The sequence below is a fragment of the Cyprinus carpio genome, chromosome A11, assembly GCF_018340385.1.
Source record: "Cyprinus carpio isolate SPL01 chromosome A11, ASM1834038v1, whole genome shotgun sequence".
Classification (NCBI taxonomy): domain Eukaryota; kingdom Metazoa; phylum Chordata; class Actinopteri; order Cypriniformes; family Cyprinidae; genus Cyprinus; species Cyprinus carpio.
The window spans coordinates 14,440,558-14,463,697 of NC_056582.1; the positions used below are offsets into that span (position 1 = coordinate 14,440,558).

General features: G+C 38.1%; 1 protein-coding gene and 1 pseudogene across 1 annotated transcript; one reads left to right on the top strand and one right to left on the bottom strand.

The window, feature by feature from the left end:
- Positions 1 to 1,443: 1,443 nt before the first annotated feature.
- On the top strand, positions 1,444 to 2,366 carry LOC109098672 (annotated as a pseudogene).
- Positions 2,367 to 3,046: 680 nt separating this feature from the next.
- LOC109098304 (host cell factor 1-like) lies at positions 3,047 to 22,811 on the bottom strand. Its single transcript, XM_042766408.1, has 28 exons — positions 22,531 to 22,811; positions 21,208 to 21,412; positions 19,706 to 19,854; positions 19,096 to 19,262; positions 18,803 to 19,011; positions 18,619 to 18,703; positions 18,412 to 18,518; positions 15,794 to 15,973; positions 15,276 to 15,624; positions 14,963 to 15,128; positions 14,668 to 14,862; positions 14,200 to 14,418; positions 14,008 to 14,112; positions 13,697 to 13,910; positions 13,288 to 13,430; positions 13,053 to 13,185; positions 12,721 to 12,908; positions 10,815 to 11,778; positions 8,572 to 8,699; positions 8,048 to 8,380; positions 7,216 to 7,441; positions 6,843 to 7,109; positions 6,423 to 6,526; positions 6,199 to 6,336; positions 5,919 to 6,104; positions 5,296 to 5,593; positions 5,133 to 5,196; positions 3,047 to 4,662 (listed from the first exon to the last, which is right to left on the bottom strand). The coding sequence occupies exons 2-28, from the start codon at positions 21,401 to 21,403 to the stop codon at positions 4,623 to 4,625; spliced, it is 5,553 nt and encodes a 1,850-aa protein (XP_042622342.1). The 5' UTR covers positions 21,404 to 21,412; positions 22,531 to 22,811; the 3' UTR covers positions 3,047 to 4,622.
- Positions 22,812 to 23,140: the final 329 nt, after the last annotated feature.

The window sequence follows — 23,140 nt, forward strand, 5'->3', positions numbered from 1 at the left end:
AAAAGTGTCTCACACAGCTCCGGGGGGTGAACCAAGGCCTCCTGTAGTGAATCGATGAATTATAATAAATAAAAATAAAAAAATTAAATTAAATTAAATTTAAAACTTAATAAAAAATTTAATCCATCTATCCCTCAAACAAACAAAACATTGCTTCCTTTGATCCTGTTAACAAACATTCAGCTTTGTGCATGCGCCGCTCAGAAATGACGAATGCAGAAGCACAGCGGAGAGATCAAAACAAAGAATGGTCACTAATTAGAAGTACAAAACGAGGATCTGTAAAGAAGAATTTTTTACAAGACTCACCTGCGAATGCGCAGTGCTGACCTCAACACGTCAACAAAAGGAAACATTGCTTCCTTTGATCCTGTTAACAAACATTGATTTTTACAAGACTCACCTGCGAATGCGCAGTGCTGACCTCCATACGTCTTCCTCCCGGAGCTGCTTCTATGTATAACTGTTGGCGCAAGCTACATTAAAGTGATTATAACATTTTGAATATGGATATTTTCCTTACAAAAATACATTGATTCGCTACAGGAGGCCTTCGTCTAACCCCCGGAGCTGTGTGAGACACTTTTTATTAATGGATGGGTGCTTTTTATTTCACTTCTTTTGGACTGATGCATGCAACAGCTTGAAAGATCAAAGACAATTTTTTATATAACTCTGACTGGATTTGTCTGAAAGAAGAAAGCCACATACACCTAGGATGCCTTGAGGGTGAGTAATTTATGGGCTAATTTTCATTTTTGGGTGAACTAACCCTTTAATGTTACCATTCAAGCATTTGGTATGACTATGACTATGGTATTACTATCACTTTAAATTTGATGTTTCTGAAAAAGTGTTATACTTTTATTCCCCAAGGTTGCATAATATTGATATAAAATTACTGTAAATAGGTTTAAATTATTTTTTAAAGGTTTACAGAATAAAGTATATGTATGGAGTAATTGCTGCTGAAAAATAGAGCTTGGCCATCATAATGTTAATGTTTCAAAAATAATAACAATAAATAAATACTTATTTTGATTTAACCTATTTTTTTTTTTCATTGTATTTTTAAACAATTAGATACTACACTGATGTACATAATAATTTTGTTTTAAAAACGTTTCAAAAGTGATTGCAAACTTTTGAATACCAGTGTGTGTGTGAACCGAAAATAAAGAACAATATACTGTGAAACAAAAACAAGTACAGAAAAAAATTCACATATACATCTTCATTTTTATGTTAATCTAAAAGAGTTTGGGCTGCTTAATATTAGGATTAAATAAATAAATAAATAAACACCATGGCCCTACCCCCAGCACCCCCAGATAAATTGTGTTCCCGCTGCTGTGGTTAATAGTATAATTTACCAGTTAATTCTCTGGTCATTTAGTTGTCCCGGTTTCTTTTTGTTTGAACAGAGTGGGAAACTCTTCATTTATGATCCGGTTTGTCGACCATCGCTTTATCATGCCACAATTGGGGTAGATTTCCTTACTAAAGAAATCACTAGTAATAAAAGATCAGTGATTCTTCAGGTGAGATACATTTACATTCATTAATGTTAAACCAACAGTTTTTAAAAATAAAAGCAATCTTAGAAAATCTTTCACTTCATGTCATACACAGGATCCACAGATAGTTTTCATCACAATAACAAGGATTACATCTCAACTGACCGAACAGGGCTCTACAAACTGTGAAACTGTGTCATGCAATATTCAGCTGTTCTTGCACCAGATCTGGGACACTGCAGGAACAGAGAGGTTTCACTCCCTGGGTACCACACTATATTGTGGAGCTCACTGCTGCCTCCTAGTGTTTGATGTTATCTCGTCCATCTCCTTTGATGCACTAGAAGTCTGGAAGAAAGAGTTCCTGCAGCAGGCAGCATTAAGTATTAAGCTGCAGTATTAGGTTATATTTGTTTGTGTCACACTCTCTACAGCTGGAGAAGATATCCAGATTATACAGAAACAATAGGAGAAGCCGCCAAATAAAAAATGCTATTGCTGAAGCAAGAACAAACTGAGCTACTGTTCAATTTTAAGGCCCATTCACACCAAGGATGACAATTGTTGTAACTAGAAACGTTCTAGTTCTGATATAGTGAAGTCCACAAAAGCTAAAACAATAACTACACAGAAGAACATTATCGTTTGAATCACTTTTAAAAATATATTTTTTCCAGCTCATGAATGATAACAATATTGAGCCAATCAGAACCCATCTTAAATAGCTTGATTTATTTAAAGTGGCAGATGACAACTACAATGCATGATTATAATAAACAATGTTTTTTCCATTAGTGTTGAGGCTAATATAGTTTAGTTATTATTCTTGGTATGAATGGGCCTTTAATCATGGAATCAGTAATTTCACTGATGATTTTTTTTTGCTGATAAAGTTTTTTAAAAATGTTTTTTTTTGAAAGTATGTTTGTAAAACAAAATGCAAATAATTACAAAAATTAAACAAATGTTTAAATATATAAAATGTTAAATGACCAAAAAATAAAAATAAAAAATAACAAAATCACACTGTGAATATTCTAACATTATTCATAAAAGTCTAAATAAAAAAAATGATTTTGTTAAATGTTTAAATATATAAAATGTTTCAAGTGATAAAATTTCTATTCAATTACTACACTTTTCATCTACTAAGATTAGGCATTTTAGTCTGTGTAAAATTAATGACATGATTTAAAGAATATTTTCATTTAAAACTAAAACAAAAAACAAAAATAACGCTATTTTCCTTGATGTGTGTAAAAGACTTTCATATGAAAATAAAACCTCACAAACTACGTCGTATGAATACTATGCTGGGACATTATTCCTTTATTTCAGCAGAAATATCTCCATATTAAATGCAAAAGAGTTAACCGCCTTTTCCATTTAGCTTTCTGAAAAGAGTATAATCAAATATATCTACTCAAATTTACTACAATTCTGAAAGACACTAGGGCTGGAACGAACTCTCAAGATGTGCTACATGAAACTAAAAGAAATTGGTCCAAATTATTCAGGGAGACAGTTTATATATTTCTGTTTCTTTTATAAGTCAAGACAAAAAAAAAGGCAATCAGATGACGACCAACATGTAAAAACGTTGTACAGGTAAATATATAAAAGGCCAGGATATCATCTTCACTTGCGTTATGAATGAACTATATTACAGTTGAATCCGAACTTGGCTTTCACCAAGAGTGAGTACAGCCATCCTCACCCACATGGAGACACACAGGTATACACTGAACATTTAGTTTGCATACCTCTCAGATAATCAAAGGAGGGGGAAAAAGTAGAAATTCATCTTCACATGGACAACTTCCTTCACAATCTAGGGCAGAGAAAATTCGACAAAGATATGTTGTGAAAAAGTTGAGGAAAAGCCAGAGGAAGGGAAAAAGCTGAGTGTTTACTAATAAAAGGCGGCTTGGTAAGGTGAGGAATTAAAAAAAAAAAAAAAGTTTTATGATTTTTACATCTCAAGGTTTGGCATACACAAACACAGAGTGGAAACAAGTGTTGAAATATGCAGTAAACAAAGGAAAAGCCCTTCAGATGTTTACATTTGTTTACATCTTTTTCAGTTGTAGCACATCACCACTCAACTTGAGCACAAATACAATGTCTTTTCTTTTGTAGAAGTACTTGACAAGAAAACGGCCCATCCAAAAGCACTTCTTCCCACAAATCCCTCAACCAATGGGGAGGGCCAAGAATTTTTAAAACAAAAACAAAAAATAAAAGTAGGGAGAAAAAAAAAAAAAAAAAAAAAAAGCACACAGACATACACATACACACAGGAGAAAAGCTTTAAAAATACAAAAATAAACTACACAAAAGATCTTCTCCATCATCGCTTGCTAATTTTTTGTGAAGTTTAGCATTTTTTCCTTTTTTTTATTTTTTGTTTTCTTTTTTGTTTGTATGGCAAATCTCAGTTCTAGCAAAGTCTCTGTCCTGCCGGTAATGTACTTCTATGGCCACGTCTTTATCTGCAGTCCTGCCTCGATTTCTGCTTAATGCAAAAGTGCACAGACTTCACCAGGAGGCTGGAGTCCAGAACAATTCCTTACGCAGATCTTATTTCACTGAGCCATTCAAGTGAAAAATATCCCCTCTTGTCTGAGGACAAGTGCTTGGTTTGTTTTCCACCCCATTTCCGTTTTTTCCCCTAACATGAAAATGACATCACTCATCTCCAATCAGAGTTGTGTCCACACATTTACCGTGAACTAAAACTTCACACTCAAGTCCATCGCAGAAAAGAGAGCTTCTTCATTTGAGCCCAGCTGACAGATCAAACAATACAAATGTCTTAAAACTGGCGTTTGAATTTACTCAAGCAAGATACATGTATTGAAAGAAATAGGGGAGAGCAGGAAAGGAAGACTCTACAATGGAAAAAGCTTTTTTTTTTTCTCCCACTCCAAGTATTTTGAAAAATACTCAAAAATATGCAATGTGCTTTTCTCCATTCACACTACTAACAAGAAAAAAAGATTTCCCTAGTAACTGTATTCTTAAACAAAGGTGTGTTGAATCCGGATGGAGCATTAGGAATAGTGTAAGTCTTTCTGGTCTTGGAGGACAAACGGAGAGAGGGGCTCACTGGTCCATTCTTGCTTTCTTCTGACCAATCCCTTTCCTGTAATAAAATGTACAAGCATTTTAATACTCAACCATAATTCTACTACTGTTTAAAATTTCGGGGGCAGACATTTTTTAACACTTATTTAGCAAGGTTGCATTAAATTGATTAAATATTTATATTTGTATAATGACATTTCTACTGTTATAAAAGATTTCTATTTCCAAAAAAAATCCTGAACTTTCTTTTCATCAAAGAATCCTGAAAAAAATATCACGGTTTCCATAAAAATATTTAGCAGCACAACTGTTTTCAACACTGATAATTAGAAATATTTCTTGAGCAATAAATCAGCATAATAGATTTCTGAAGGATCATGTGACACTGAAGACTGAAGTAATCCCAAGAATACATTACATTAAGCAATAAATTGAAAACTGTTATCTGAAATTGGAATAACATTTAACATTATTACTGTATTTTTGAGCAAATGCACTTCTGTAATACTGAAGACATGGGACACTCACGTATCTGGTGAAGAAACTGCTCTTTTTGGGGCAGGCTTTGCAGAAAGGCCATCTTTGTTAGACTCTACAAAGTGAGAAGCAATACAAAGCAACTGTAAAATCTACCTTGTCACTGTCTGAAACAGAAAACATTCTCCACCAAAGAAAGCCAGAAAACCTTTACCTTGCAGCCATCGCACTTGTGTAGCCGGGCCGTAACCTTTCTCGTTGCGTGCCGCGATGCGGAAAATGATGGCGGGTTTGGTGGTATAGTCTATATGGGCGTTGGACAAGATGGAGGACTGGACCAGGCATGAGGGATTTGGCCCACAGTAAACACGCATGAAGGCAAGCTGGGCCGGGGCCGAGGGTTTTGCCTCGGTGGCCTGGCTGCTCTGGATGGCCAAATACACAGAATACTCTGTGATCTTTCCTGATGTCACGGATGGAGGCTCCCATGTAAGATGGGCGCCGTCTGGACTCTGAGAGAAATAAGTAAAGACAGGATGCATTTTTATGAGTGTGATGATTAATTTTCTTGTTGCATCAATTACAGATCCTGCCCAACCAAACCCAAAAAAAAAAAACAAAACCAAAAAATAAACAACAAAATAGATCAAAAAAAAATAAAAAAAAATATATATATTTTTTTAAAACTATAATATACTAACATTAAAATTAATATAATTTTTTTTTTTTTTAAAAAAATCTAACAACAGGTAATCAAGTATTTTTAGAACATTCTATTTATCATAACACCATATGTAACAACAGGTAATCAAGTACCAATTAAGATTTGAGGTGTACCTTGCTGATCTTTATGGCACACGGTGCCCCTGGGAAGCCTGGCAAACAAGTCTTGAAAGCAGATATTTCAGAAAAGGCTCCGCGGCCACACGTGTTTATACCCGCCACACGGAATTTGTAGGCCGTCCCGGGCTGAAGGTCCACCCTCTTCATCTGGCTGTAGTCAGGGATTGTGCCAGAATCATCCTACAACATAACACACAAGTTCTGTCAGTACACAAACAAGCAATGGTGTAGAGTCTTAAAATATTGTTTTAAGAAGAATCTCATTGTGGCTCACCTCAACATAAGCAGAGTCATCCGCAGGCATGTAGAAATGTGTTACAACCATATTGGTCACTTTGACAATGCCAACATCAAACCACTGGTTTTCTTTCTTCACTTGAGGTTTGACCGTAACAGTGGGAGGGTTTTGTTTCTGTGAGGAAAAACAGAAAACAGGATTTTAAAATATTATTTCGCATTCAGTGCATATTAACGTGACTCTTTACTTATGAAACTTACCACAGCCACAATACCATTGGCCACTTCAGTCAGAGCTGCAGCTGCCTGCATTTTAGCTGGACTGGCAACTACTGCAGGTGCTAATGTGCTGGATGGAGCCAAGGCTACACAGGAAATAAACAGAATCTTGATGTTAAGTTGTGAAGTTTGCATAAAGTTTAACCAGGGTGGGCTTAAGAAAGAATGACACAAAGTTTAAATAAATGTGAAGTTTTTATCTGTAAGCAGGTTTTTTATTGGCAAACAGCCCATTGTCTATTGTCAACAGTGTATTGATGTAAGAAGCACAGCTCACACATAAGTCACTTTCGATTGCATATGTGACTGAACTTAAGTTACTCATAATACAACTATAATAATGGTTCAAAACAACTAATTTAGTCGATACTATTGAAAAGTAACATGAAACTTCACACATACTCTCTGCTGAGGTGCTAGGCAGCAGTCTGACTACTGTACTTGTGGCAGCGGCGGCGATCTCGTTGTGTCCATTGCTTTCTGAGGAGGGATCATTTAGGCTGTCAGCCGGAGCCAAGCCCTCTGTGGGCAGTGCGGCCTGAGCAGCAGCTTGCTGCTGGGCTGCCTGGAGCTGCTGTTGCTGCTGAACCAAAGCCGCTAGTTCCTGCTGGGTCAGAACGATGGGTATGGTGTGGGTCTGCTGGTCGTCTCCTCCAGCATCACCTGAGCCTGAGTGGGGAATAAGACACAAAATTAACTACTGCAAGCTTTGGATTTAATATGAACATATGCAGATCATAGGTTGGGTTTTTCTGGATAAATGATGGTGACTCACTCATAACAGCCTGTTGTGCTGCTTGCAGTACAGCCTGAATGGCGAGGGCCTGGGCCTCCTCTGTCGCTGCAGCCTGGGCTGCCGCCTCTGCGGCTGCCGTTACGGCCAGCTCCTCTGGGGTCAGACCCGTCACCATCAGCGTTGTGGGTTGCCCATCTGACATCAGCTCTGGTGGCAAGGCCAGTGCCTCGGCCTGTGATGCTGATGCCGCTTCTACACCCTCCATCTACCCCACAAATAAATAAATAAATAAATAAATAAATAAATAAATAAATAAATAAATAAAATACAGAACATCTGAACCAGGAGTCTGAACTTTCAGTAAATATGGATAATTGACACCTTAAAAAAAAAATACTTGTTTTTATAATCCCTATAAATATAAAACAATAATAATATATTTGGTACTATTTTAGCAACATTTAAATGATAAAATGTTTTTATTTCCATTATCAATTTTTTTAAATAAAAAGTTAAACAATACTTTTTGCAAAGTAGTTTGAATTCACCAATTTATTTGCAATAATAGATGAAACATTCTACTGTAAAAAAAAAAAAAAAAAAAAAAAAAAAGTAGATGAAGTTAAATGAATCAATTTTTAATTCAATTTCATTTGCAATAATAGCTGGAAATTTTGCTGAACATTTTACTTGAAATAAAATCTCTATATAATAACATTTATCTCTAGAATAAATTAATATTTTTCATTTTTTTCAAAGTTAAGCACTAAATGAATAAATTAAAACAAAAATTAAAAACAAAAGTTTTAATATTGGTATTAATTTGCAAAATTGACTAATAATTGTATAGTTAGAATGCAACTGACTGTACCTCTGCTGTAGGTAGCTGCTCCTGAGCTGTTCCTCCCTCTGCCATGCTAGAAGCGTCATGCTCCATAGGCACCGCCCCTTCCTCTGCCTGGCTCTCTGCCTGCATGGCTACAGCTATGGCTTCTCCCTGGAAGTCACTCGGCAAGGCCGCTGCATCTGCCTGGAAGTCACTGGGCATAGCCACTTCCCCCACCTCTGTCTGGAACTCTGCCTGCATGGCGACTGCCTCCGCTTCAGCCTGGCCTTCTGTCTGCAAAGACTCTGCTTCCGAACTCTCCATAACAACCGGCTCAGCTCCAGCCTCTGAGGATGACTCCGTGATTGAAGAGATAGACTAAAGGAGAAAGACAGCGAAAGAAAAACTGCTGATGTTATGAATCCCTCTTTCTTTTCAAATCTCCCCAACCACCTTCAATATGAAGTCCCCCACTCGCATTTAGCCTCCGTAATTGAATGCATCAGTTTCCAATGGATACAAAGTCTCACCCTACACAAAGTTTAGATCTCAAAATGCAGGCCACTCACCGGAACAGCTGGTCCTGGTAGAGGTGTGGCCTGTGTGACCATGGTAATGGCTCTGCTCTGGGGAGCTGAAGTGGATGGCAGGCCTTCTGTACTAGTGGTAGATTCTGAAACTTCATCACTCTGTTGGGCTGAATGTGCAAAGGAAATTGTTACCATCAACTTTTAAAAGACATAAAAAGGACACATTGCAGGAAATAAGAAAACTAACTGTGCACATGTATAATTTTGTGCATGAAATCTGTATACAAATGTTTCCACATATCATGATTGATAAATTTACAATTTATTCTAAAATTCCAAAAATAAAAAAAAAATAAAGTAGGAACAACTGAGACCCCACATACAACATGTACACAAAATTCACACTCTAGAGTGACCTTGAAATTATGTTTAGAATAAATTTTATACATAGATATTTCATCTTGGGAAACCCCTAATATGGATATGATTGGAGCAGGGCTTGAAAATTAAATAAATAAATAAATAAATAAAAAAAAAAATTATTATCAATCGGTTCACTCCGACCAGATTCGATATTTTAAACGTTTATGTTCCTGCGTTCCTCTGATATTATTACCGTTCCAAAACCAGTTTGGGTGGAAGAAATACTGGTTAATAACGTTATTTTTTAAAACAATTTCTTTTGCCCTTTACTCAAAAAATAATAATAATAATAATAATAACAATAATAATAATAATAAAGTACAGCATTTTCTTTACTCAAAAAGAAAAGGAAAAAAGAGAGATCTGGTAATGTTAGCCAATAACCCGCTGCTCTTAGTCACAGCCAATACAGCATCATCTTTTCTAGATTTTGGCCAAATGTAGGCTACTAAACAAAAAAAAAAAAAAAAAGTTTTTTAAAAACACTTGTATAAGATTGCGTTTTGAGGGTAAAAAAAAAAAACATAAGTTGCGGCTCACGTCGCATTTTATTAGCCCTATTACTTTCTGAAATAATGAAGGCTAAATAGCCTGTAGGCTAAAGCAAAATACAAACAAACATTATAAAAACAGTTATTAGTTTCTCTCCGAAACAAATCCTCTAAAGTTTAGGCTATAAAAAACATCAATCCAAAAACAAATTATTTTAAGGTGAAGCTGATGCCTACCTCTCTCATTCGGCACGAATCCAAATGTTTCCACATTCCCGACGTATCTGGATCCTAAAATATTATTTATTATATTTGTACTTTCATTGACATAAAACATCATCCTTCACATCGGCTATATCAGCACAGTGAGGCGCGGTCACGCTGAACGCAACAAATTTTGTACAACGGAGCAGTGTAACTTTTTGTTTGTTTAACTGGATTTTATTTTGATAATGAACAGGCTTCAATATAACTAAATTATGTTGTGGTGGCGCGTAAGGCGTCGGCGTGATGGTCATACCAACGCTGGTTGGTTATACAGAAGCAAGACATTATTTAAAGCTGTCAAGCTTTTGCAAAATTAAAACGTAAAGCTTTTGCAAAATAAAGAAACTACTCTCTGCTGTTTTTTTTTTTTTTTTTTTTATGAAAACTGAACCGTAATTTAGCACATGAACCTTAACAATGAACTGTAATTTAGCACATTTTTTCTTTCGTTGTTAATCTGTCAATATGATTTAAGTGAAATATATTTAGTGTAAGCCTATAGTTTTTCTGTTTTCTCCATTCACAGAAGTGCTGCAGGTGCGTGTGATCTGTTGAATTCATCTTACACTATCCTCAGATAAACTCTAAGGGCGGTGCATTGCCATTGCGACTTACCTATGATGAGGTTCACAACTGAGCGGGCATTTCACTCGTTGGCTTCAGTGTCACATTTGCATAGATGGTACTACTGGAATTCGTGATTGGTTGACAGCAAATTTCAAATATTAAATGGAACGATAAAATAACGTTATTTTCAAATTTTCGATTCTGTTCGGAATTGAAACAGAAACAGAATGTACTATTAAAACCAATATACCGTTCGTTTCTAGTTTTCGTTTTCATTCCTTGAACTGGTTCAGAGCCCTGGTTTGGAGATTGAAGTTTTATGCAAATGACTATCCTCAGGCACACAGTCATTAATATTAAAACAAGGTTAAGAACAAATTAATGTGCGTATGCACTTCTTGTGAATTAGGTGGATTTTTTTCATTCTTGTGCGTATAAATACAAATAATCCACACAATTAGTAACGAAAGAGACCCAATGAGTTTGTAAATATAAATGTGCAGATTTATAATATCTTCTGGAATTCTAAAGTACCTGTTCCCTCATCTGTTTCCATACTGCAGGTTGCAGTGGTTGCCGTGTTGGTGGTGCCGGTCTCGTGGGTTTCACAAGGTGGGTTCGAGCAGACCCTCTGCACTGCTCCCGTTTGATTTTCCCCCATGTTAGATGACGCTGTGGTAGCTGTGTTGGTGGTGCCCGTCTCGTGGGTCTCACAGGGTGGGTTGGAGCAGACCTTCTGCACCGTTCCTGTTTGATTTCCGCCCATGTTAGATGACGCTGTGGTAGCTGTGTTGGTGGTGCCTGTCTCGTGGGTCTCACAAGGTGGGTTCGAGCAGACCCTCTGCACGGCTCCTGTTTGATTTCCGCCCATGTTAGATGACGCTGTGGTAGCTGTGTTGGTGGTGCCCGTCTCATGGGTCTCACAAGGTGGGTTCGAGCAGACCCTCTGCACGGCTCCTGTTTGATTTCCGCCCATGTTAGATGACGCTGTGGTAGCTGTGTTGGTGGTGCCTGTCTCGTGGGTCTCACAGGGTGGGTTGGAGCAGACCTTCTGGACAGTGCCAGCAGGGGTAGTGCCCATATTTGAGGATGCTGTGGTTGCGGTGTTGGTGGTGCCCGTTTCATGGGTCTCACATGGTGGGTTTGAGCAGACCCTCTGTACAGCGCCCATGTTGGCAGATGCTGTGGTGGCGGTGTTTGTTGTACCCGTTTCATGCGTTTCGCAGGGCGGGTTGGAGCACACTCTCTGTACTGTGCCAGCTGGTCCAGTGCCCATATTTGATGTTGCTGTGGTGGCCGTGTTGGTGGTGCCCGTCTCATGAGTCTCACAGGGTGGGTTGGAGCACACTAAAGTAACATTGCCAGAAGCATCGCCTGCACCAGACTCAGTAGAGGTGGGCTGCTCAGAGGTGGGAGAGGCCAGAATGGAAACAGGCAGATCTTGGACAGGCTGAGCCTCCACACCACTGGGTGTAGTTATGAGTGTCACCTGGGTGGGCAAGAAAGAATGACAAAATTAGTGACTACAGATTAAGTCATATTTTCAGTAAATTAAATGAATATTGTGAAAACTTTTCATTTTAAATACAATTTTGTGGCAATTTATATTTTTATATCATTAGCATAAAGTTCCAATTATTTGTTTTATTACACATTAAATTACACTTCAGTTCAAAAGTTTGCAGTCAGTATGATTTATTTAAAGAAATTCATAATTTTATTCAATGAGGACACATTAAATTGATAGAAAGTGACAGTAAAGACATTTTATAATCTTATAAAATATTTTTATTTCCAATAAATGCTGTGCTTTTGAACTTTCTATTCAAATAAAAGAAAAAAAAAAATTCACAATAAGTTCCCACAAAAATATTACCTGCTTTCAACACTGATAGCAAGAAATGTTTTTTGAGCACCAACTCATCATAATAGAATGATCTCTGAAGGATCATGTGACACTGAAGACTGAAGTAATGGCTGCTGAAAATTCAGCTTTGCCATCACAGAAATAAGTTAAATTTTAATATATAAAAATATAAACTCTTAAATTGTAATATTACATAATATAATTTTTACTGTATTTTCTGATCAAATAAATGCAGCCTTGTTGAGTATAAGACTTCTGTTAAAACCATTAAACCTTTCAAGCACCGAACAACAGCATACATAATTATAATGATTTTTTTATTTTTATAAATAATACTTTTTATAAATACTACTACAAAAGACAAAAAAAAAAAAAAATGGTGGTTTGTAGGGAAAGAAAATTAATTACAAAAATAATTTCAGTGAATTGTGTGATTATTTTGTAAAATAATAATTAATAAAATAAATAACTTTAAAATATACTTGCATAATAAAAAAATAACTTCAAGATAAAATGACTGCAATACTTAAGAAATAATTATATACAAAAAACATCTGATTATCTGGTTCTAACCTGCACAGTGGAGGTGACAGTGTTCAGGTTGCTTTGGGCAGCTGTAGCATTAATGACCTGGTTGGAGAGGGTGGCAATCGTGCCCAGAGTTGTGATGGGAGTTGCCAGGGTGGCATTGGCACTGGCTAAACTTCCTCCAGCTAAGCTGGAAGAAACAGTTCCTGTGACTGTGCCAAGTGTTGTTACACCTGAAAGAGAACAGACACGGCGAGAGAGGTGAAATACTTCAATCATTCATAATAGAGGTTGCTGAATTACAGTTGGCATAGAGACGCATGCAGTCTTTTAACAATGAACAATTACTATTGACTTTACTAGGTTCATATCCTCACCAGTTGTTCCCTTGACAACCAGTGTGGTTACAGTTGGCTTGACCCCAGATACTGGAGACACAAGACGCACTCCTCCCATCGGCAAAGTGCGAAGGATGGTTCCAGGCTGACCAGGAGCTCCCTTCAGAACGACTTCAGATAGGAAAAAAAACAACCCATGTAGGAAAACAGGCTTTGAAGTGCCTCAACAGCATCATGTTTTTCATTTCGCACCAGATATTCTGAACCCAAATACCTGTGTTAGGCCTTGCTGGCCAGCTGCTGTACCAATCTTAGGCACTGCTGTAATGATTTTGCCAGGAGTTCCTGTTCCAGATGTCATCACCTTTGAGGTGATGATGGTAATTGGGCTCTTCACCCCTGTACTACTAGTCAGGCCTACAGCAGAAAACAGACACTCATTATGCCCAAACAAAGCCATCTGAAATAATATTATTTTACACAAACATTATTATTTTTAGAGTTGTTAATAATAATAAATATAACTATAACTTAAATATAAATTATAATATAAATAAATATGTATTATTTAATGATACACAAATACACACATTAATATTATAATTATTATATTTGTTAATAATAACAACAATAAATATGAACAACAATAAGACTCTTCTTGACAAAACTGCTTATTTCTTTACCTGCAGCTCCCTGCTGTAGAGCAGACATGGGGATTGTTTTGAAAATAGTGGTGGTGCCTGGTTTGGTGGTGCTAGGGGACATGCCACTGATACCCAAGATAGTGGGTTTGTTTCCGGTGCCACCTGCTTGACTGGTGGTAATTATGGTGGTAGGCTTTCCATCCGCAGACGTTACCAGTTTCAGAATGGTGCCGGGTGGGAGGGGACCCTTTGTCTACGGAATAAGAATGACACTGAAGTTCAGATTCTTTCAAATTGTAATTTATGTGAGCTTCTGAGAGATTTAACTATATACTATAGGTTTAATGTACCTGTATAATTTGAGTCACTGGGTTGGAGGAGGCCTGTCCAGTCACAGCAGATGTCTGCACTGGTTTGGTCTGAACCACTGACATCACCTTGCCCAAGTTGGAAATCTTAAAATAAATAAATAAAGATAAATAAAACTATGCCAATTCTATGCCTTTCTAATTTCTCCTATGCCAGAATTTACAATACCGTACCAGGTTTCCTCCCATGGAAAGTGGGCTCTTAACAAGAGTGATGGTCTTGGTGACTCCGCCCACCATCGTGGTCACAACCTGAGCCTGCTGGGCTACGGTAACTGTGCCAGACTTGTGCACAGTGATGATGGGCCGAGCAGCTGTGGTGGGACTGGACACTGTCGGAGTGGACACCTGTGCAGCCGCAGTCTTCAGCATGCGAGTGGCAGGGTTGCTTACCTACGACAAAATAATTGTGAGTCATTAAACCAGTGCTGGCCAAGACTGCAAAATAGCTTGCCACATAAATATGTAATCTAGCTCCAATCACAGTTTAGAGCTGGAACCATCTAAGTTTTGCTGTTTTGGAGTCTTTTGTTTTTTTTTTTTAATTCAAGCGTTACCAAAATAGGCCCAACATGAAAAATAAAGCCCAAGAGGCAAGAGGTTATATGAAGAGCTACACACAGTGACAATCGTAAGAATTACCATGACAGGTGATCCCACTTTAACTGTGTTGGGGAGAGTGGTGGACCCAGGTGTCACAGCCACCGTTTTAACAATTGTGGCCCCAGCCGGCATATTGAGAACAGTAGTTCCAGGGGAAGGAGGGATTTTCTGTGTGGCTGCAGCAGCTGCGGCCAAAGCTGCCATTCCACTCATCTGAGGGCTGCTGCCCATGGGCTAAAAAAAAAAAAAAAAAAAAAAAAAAACCCATTTTTAATAAAAACAATTTATGAATCTGTGCTTTTTTACATTCGAGCTTTACTTTTTCGCTTCATACCGTTCCTTGAGTGGTCTGTGCTGGCACTACCATGCGAACACCTGCAGGAAGTGATGTCATAGTCACTGGGGATTTTCCAGCCTGGCTGGCCTGCCGCACAGTGACAAACGACGTCCCGGTGAATAACTTAAATACAAAAAAAAACATAATAAACTCAACCGTTAAACTCCAAAAAAAAAAATAAAAAAAAAAAAAAAAAAAAAAAAATAATAATAATAATAATAATAATAATAAAAATACAGAGAAATTGTTTTTTTTAATTGCATTTAAGTATTGAGTAAACAAAAGATTATTGTGCTATTAACAATTTAACAAATTGGAACCTGGGCCACGTGCTGTTGAGGCTGCCACAGGACTTGCAGGTGTGCTGGGCAGGACTGAGGCTGTGTGAGAAGCAGCCTGGGGCACGAGGGTGAAGCCACTTTGCGGCAGACTCTGAGCAGACGGTGCAGCTGCGGCAGGCGCTGGACTCTTAGGCGAGTTTCCAGGGAGGGAGGGAACTGCGTTGAGGGTTGGTGATGTGGCAGCAGTGGCTGATGGGATATCATATTTCTGAAGCTGAAGCAGGTACATGTCTGCTGTAGACACCGCTCCCCAGCTAACCTCTAAAGAATTTGTGTTGGCCCGGACAAGCTGTACCCGTGAAGGAGGATTAGGTCGCTCTGCAAGAAAATGTGCAATGCCAAAAGTCAAATTCAATCAAATCAATTGATGCAAAATAAAATAAAAAAATAATACTACTCAATGTGAAACATTTTATGCATTTGGATATTGTATGAAGCAGTTTAACTGTGTCAGAAATGCTCTATACTGGATATCTGTTGCACTCACCTGTCTCCAGGTACCAGAGATCTTTGCAGCACACCTGATTGTTCCAAGCTTTGCGGTACCCATCACGTCCACTCCAAACATAAAGTCTGTTGTTAATAGCAACAGCGCAATGTCCTGCTCGTGCACGTGGTATGTTGTCCTCCAAAGTGTCCATCAAAACAGTCTCCCATGACAAGGTGTCTAAAAGGAAAAGGAAGCTCTTATTTTACATTTCAAGGAAATGGTATAACATGACAAACTGCAATCAAAACATGCTGTTTGGGCTCAATACTAACATTTCACAGATAGGATTGTCACAATACCATAACTGCCTGTAGATAACACTTTAAGTGAAATTTCATGGTCCTTAATACCAATTTCAAAATTGTTTTTTACAAATAATTACATAAACAGTTAGTAATAAGAAAACAATAAAAAGATTGGTTTGATTGTGGTTTCATTTACATTAACAACATTAATTAAAATAGAATCAGGCTGCATTTACGCTTATCTCACAGACTAGCAACCCTCTACGCACACCTTGGCAATTGAATCTCCATTGGCTGGTAAATTTATTTGTTTACTAACTAGACTGATATACTAGGCCTATATCTATCTATCTATCTATATATCTATCTAACCAAACATCTATCTATCTATCTATCTATATAAAATAGCACAGATCACCTGTTGGAGACAGAAACTCTGAAGCGTTTATAAAGAGTGCCCAGCGAGTGAAAATATATCTCTGCTAAACTTATACTTAGCCTCCTACTCACACACTGGCAAGTAAAATCTGAGAATTTATTAGCCAGTGGCTAATATTAGACATCATTTAGTCACCCAGAGTGAAGATTTAGTCGCATATGCGAGTGATTTACTCACAATGTAGAGGGTTGACTAGACACATTGATCAGAAATTATAGTAATGATTTCTGAAAGATCATGTGACACTGAAGATTCAATTGCTAAAAAAAATTCAACTTTGCCATCATTACTTAAAATACATTAAACTAGAAAACCGTTTTAAATTATATTTTACTACATGACTGTTTCCACTACATTTTTGATCAATTAAATTAAATGCAGCCTTGATGAGCATAAGAGACTTAGTTTAAAAGAAAGATATTTTTTAAATACTACACAGGGCTCCAAACAAAAAAATCGAGTAAGGAGCCAATGGCTCCTATAAGAAAAAAACTTAGGAGCCAAATAATTTTTTTAGGTTCCACAGAATAAACGTGTTTTATTTATTTTACGATTATTATTATTATTTATTTATTTAGATTTTAACATTTCAATCATACTGTCATGTTTATGTCTCATCTTTTCTTGACTTTATCAGCATTTTAATCCATATTGTAGATGACCTGGGATCTACGGTTCACTTAAAGTGGGAACTAAATGTCTTAGCTTGAAATCTACAGTCACAAAGAATTGTTCATTACACAGAATCTGTACCAGTATCATGGAGCATAAGCATCACTTGACCACTGAGTGTAGCTTGGGCTCCTCCTTCATGAGACATTTCAGTAAGTTGTACTGTAGGATCTCTTATAAAATAGCCTACCTTTTGATGTTAATTCATGTTCACTACTACATTAGTAAAGAGAAAGATCAAATAGGTTACTTGCCCTTGAACTGAGGCGCTAAAGCGACCCCGCCGCCTGCTGCATTAAGGAGCGCCAAAACTGTATTGTTTGAATTTCTTTATGAATTCGGAAATAATTTTTAAAGCTGGTACTTTTTATTAAAAAAAGTGACAAATCACAGAGCTTTTTGCGATTACTGGACGGCAGTTGCACTTCAAATAATGAAGTTCACGCATTAAAAGAACACAGAGCAAGATCTTGTTTAGAAGAAGCCATATTAGTAATTATTATAAACGAGAAATTGTTAACGATATTGCCAATATTCACACAGCTGACAGCTTTACCTGTTCTAGTTTGTTCAAGTTGTGCACGAAAAATAGACGCTGTATTTTCTGTACTTTCTCTTCTTACGTCTCCGTCATTTCTCTCTCTCTGCACAGCGGAGCTGCGTTTATCAGACTGTGTGCGTCAGCACTGATGTGCGGCAGAGATGAGGACTGTCTGAAACTCTCTTTTTCCACTAAAACTTTGATGCGCATCGTCTTAGTTTAATATGTGAACATAAAAGATTTGATTGCAAAACAATTAGGTTTAAATTTTTAAGTTATAACATGTAAATATATACCCAGATAGCAATAACACTCGGGCTGATTCTGGCTGAAATGCGTCTCTGTCGGTTCAGTCTCGGCATCGGTGAGAAGATAATGGGCCAGAGCCGCGCCGACTCTACAAAACACTTCTGGCTGACAGACGGCTTTTTCTCTATGGATCTCGGCTGAAAGCTGTTGTACACGCGGCAGGTCCACACTCGGTGTGTAGTTGTGTGTATTAACCTTTGGCCCGAGTTCGTTTTATCAAAGACGGGGCGCTGCTAGAATGAAGCAAATCATCCGCCTGAGAAAACTTTTTTAGCGGTTGAATCCTGAGGAGCTTTCGGCGGGTAGTCGCCAATGGCGACCTCAGCAAAAACGTCACTCGCAAATTAATATTTATGGTCGCAAATGCGCAGTTTGGAGCCCTGTTACATATACTTTAGCAAAAACATACCCAAGTTTAGGCAGGCGAGTGTGTTTGTACACTTCCACTCCTTCTCATGTGTGGCCACCTTCACATCATCCATCACCAAAGGAACCCAGCCACCAAAAACATACATCCTACAGACAAAACAGATAAAGGGATTAAAGGTCAGTAATGCATTGTGTGCATTTAGGGAATGCCTGTGGTGATGCAATTCTAGATTACACTGAAACTCACTTGTTTGTAATAGTGGTGGCTGAGTGGAGGCTACGGGGGAGGGGAGCTACGCCGCTTATTGCAGGCTTGTTCCAGGTCAGTGTATCTGAAAAGCAAAGAATGGCCTAATTATTGCTTAACCTATATGATTGGTTGAATTAATGTCTGACAAGCACCACATTAAAAACAGAGATAACCTTCATACCAATATCTAACGTCCAAAGATCTCCCAAACGGCAACCACTCATTCCTCCGTATATAACAAGACGGGACTTCTTAGTAGTTTTTTCAGTATAAACTACAGCAGTGTGGCTCTCTCTTGGAGGAGGCAGTACACCATATGTGACCGGTATATCCCAGCCCACAATGTTGGAGCCCGGACGCAGCTCAAGGGTATAAAGGTCATTCAAATATCTGGAAGCACACATAAGTGAGTCTAGAAACCAAATAGCATGTATACATTTATTTACTGACCACATTATTATATCATAGGAATACCTGGGAATGTTGTTCTTGGGGTCTTCACTGTCATTGGCAAGCCCACCAAAAAGATAGCACTTGTTGCCCACACACAAAAGACAAAAACCAAGGCCAAGGCGAGGGCATGGTGGTGCTCCATTTTTAGGGGCTTTTGGTTTCAATTTTTTCCATTCCCATCTGCTTGCCTGATAATAGTAACCACAGGAAGAGATTATAAAATACTATGCATCACACACTTGCCGACTATGTAAACGGATACAGAGGAAAAACTGCGTATTATACACTAAATGACTGAGGGCCACACAGAAACATGCACCTCGCTGTTCGGACACACATTACAAATAAGAGCAATGTGTGCTTTAAAAGATGGCTCAAAATATCAAACATGTTTGATCATCCGACTGGTTGGAATAAAAGTCTGAAGCTAAAAATTCAGAGTCTGTGCCCATCATACATTATGTAATTTTCTATGTAATCTGACAACTCTGACTGGCCAAAATCAGCAGGCCAGGTATATCTTTTGGCAACTAACGTTGGATAAATCAGCCTGCAAATCTTGGCAAAAATCGTGTAGTGTATTCAAGCCTTTAGTCACATAACAGAGTGATTTTAAAGAACTTTTTCCTACCTGTAACTCATAAAGGTCATTGCTGTACTTTCCATATTCCACCATTCCACCAAAAGCTAATAGACGTGTGCCATCACATACAAAACCATAAGCTGCACAGCCGGGAGGAATGTCTCCACGCACAGCTGGTATGAACCACTGGTTTGTTGCTGAAAAAGAAAGATATAGACCATTTCATTATTCTGTAAATATCTCGGTGAAAAGGTGTAGACAACTTTAAAGCCAATGTGATTTTTATTAAAGCAAAGCACTTTCTAATTGTCAAAATAACAAAATGGACAGTAGGACAAAAGTCAAGGACAAGGGAAGACGTGACCAACAGAAGAATAATACATCACGCCATGACATCTTAGGAGAAATAAAAGAAAAACTAAACCACGGTGAAACTGAAGTGGCGACAGATCTTTTCGTCCATATAGCGATCTACATCCAAGTGTAACGGATTAATGAAAGAATGTAGGGTGGGGACTTGGTTTTAAAGGAGACACTTTGATTAAACTTTGAGGACAAAACCTCAAATGACGTTGTTTTAGAAACACCCTCGCATTAGCATTAACTAATTTTTGTAATTTGATGCAAAGTAATATAATAAAGTACAGTGTAAATGCACATTCATACATTTTTTTAACAAAAATACAAAAAAATTCGATGAATTTGATGCTGAAGACTGTTGAAACACGTCATAGTCTTGTGAAAATGGTCCATTTAATTACAGGAAGAGAAATTTACTGAATTTGCAATTCAAAGAACTGAAAAGTCGCACAACACAGGAATTTGATTGTTTGGCTTCATTGGGAGATAAATTAGACTTTTCTTGGAAATCAACTCTTTCACCATAACCCACAAAATGAATATTATTTTATATATATATATATTATATATATATATATATATATATATATATATATATATATATATATATATATATATATATATATATATATATACGTACATACATTTTATCTATATCACACACACATACATACATATATATACACATATACGTATATATAAAATAATTACACACACCAAACTTCTTACTACTTCTCAATTTCATAAAACATTTCTCTAAATACCTACTGGTCTAGTGCTGCCTAATTTCCACGACACTACTAACGTTACTGTCATCGTGGGCTCAGCAGTCACAGTAAGTTACTCGCTGAAAGATAACAATACTGCGCACTTGTGCACGTGCAGGAGGGGGGCGTGCGCGTAACGCGACGGCGGTCAACGTCCATTTTTGTTTTCTGGCGCCTTTTTTCCCCCACAACAGTCGAGCTGCGAGCGACACGCGGTGCGCCGTCAAACGTTGAAATGAATGTTTTACAGATGTATGTATCTAATATAAGAAAACGTTTTCTCCGAGACGTTGACACATTTACGACTGTGACTTCGAGATAAGTCGGCCCTTCATCATTGCGCGCAAGAAATATAATAATGAAAACGTGTAGTGACAAGGTAAACAACGCACATAAACGTTCCTCATAAAACGTCTGACTCACCTGTATTATAAACGTGCAACTCGTCAACGATTCCTTCGTTTCCTCCGCCGAAAACGACCATCAGCTCCTTGATGGCTACGGCTCTGTGCCCGTGTCTCGGTCGGGGAACCGGCCCGGACCATCCCAGGACCCGCTTCCATCGCGGCTGCAGCGGAGCTCCGGTGGGGCCCGGCACAGTGGAGCCGGGGGACGTCATGTCCTTCTACTGAGAGACAAAAAGGCAATGCACTTCAGCGACCCTTGACAACTAAGTTAACGTTTCTGTTCTGTGAGCAATACAACACAAAATAGATTGGTATGTATCTATTAAATAACACGTTCTGAATATAGATATGCAGTGTTGTAACATTAACGTACAGAGGTGCCATCGAAATCCCAAACACTGGGTTATTCAGAAGTTTGATTAATTCAGGAATGCCGCCATTTTGGCGCTTACAGACGGGCTAAAAGCCGGCCAGCTGGTCTAAAATACCGCGAGCAGCAAGTTAAGCATCGGTAATTTTATACACCAAAAACCACACATCATATCCTAGATTTAAAAAGTCACATCTCAGAATTACATTATGCAGTTTAATGTCCATGATTCAGAAAGAGTATCAACCCATGGAAGTCGCCATCTTGAAACAAGCCTCCGCCAGTCTGAAAAATGGCGGAGCGGCAAATAAAAACAATTTCGGTCAACTAAACAGCCAGTGTACGTCAACAAACCATCTACTGACTGTTAAGTGAGAATTATTCAAAACCCCATCTGCAAAACACCGCAAAGGTAAACTAAGACACAAAATCGGAGAATAACACTCGAAACGCAGTCTCCATTTGCTGCAGAAGGCTATTTTCATGCCTCTCTGGGAGTCGCCATCTTGTCAACCACTCAAAATAGCAACAATACTACATTTTAAGGGTGCTGTTTAATTCCAGTGCAGTGTAAAATAAAAACACTGCCCGAGTACTGCAGTTTCCAAGCGTTTAAGCGAGACTTTTAAGCGAATTCATGAATCCAAACAGCGGAAACCAGCAACCAACAGCTAAAACTAAAACAGACATCTAGCCTCATTTCACCAAAAGATCCGCACGTATATACTTGAGCGCAAATGCATCCAGTTACATACTATGGAAAGATACGTCCGCGCAAATCCTCCAAGCGTACACTATAGACTGGTTGGTTTTTATTCAGTTCATGCCGCCCCGGTGTGAGCAGCCATCTTGTCGTCAAATCAGCCCACTAGCAGCTCCCACAAGAAAAATGGCGGCTAAGTTTATGTTCGCCGTCAAAAAATACACATCTCTGCTCGATGCATTCTCTTCGCCTAGAGTCATACGTACGAGATTCGTGTTGGAGTATCCGAGGAACTGTTTTGATGGTCTGTGTCTGAAACGATAGCCCAGGTTAATCCAGATCCGTTAAGAAGTATCCACTCTCATGCCTGCCTGGAAGCCGCCATGTTCCTGACAATGTACAGCCGCTCCTGCAGCCACCCCTAACAAATATGGCCGAATCACCACGTCCCTCTCTAGAGCCCTTTGTAAAACGCGCTCTCACTGTTCAGATATACAATCCTGAATTTCTTAAGCCGTTATTTTCTAATTATTATACCCTATATGTATGATTCTGGGATCTGCTAAAACTATTCAGACAATTTCCACAGATTTTTACACTTTATATATTAAGAGCTTATTGTCCCACACTAAAGATGGCGACGGAAGTCGAAGTTTATTGTTAGATATTCTTTTTCTGCAATGTATGTATTTGTGCAATGTATTCACAAACATGCGTGATAAAATTATTACTTTCGAAAAAAAAGGGAATTTGTAAGTTAGCCACGAATGAATGAAAACAGGGCTTCTATTTTCTTGAAGTAACGCCCCCAAAATACTTGATTGCCTATATGAAGCCAATGTTATCTCCTAGAATAGACACTTTGTTAGAAAAAAA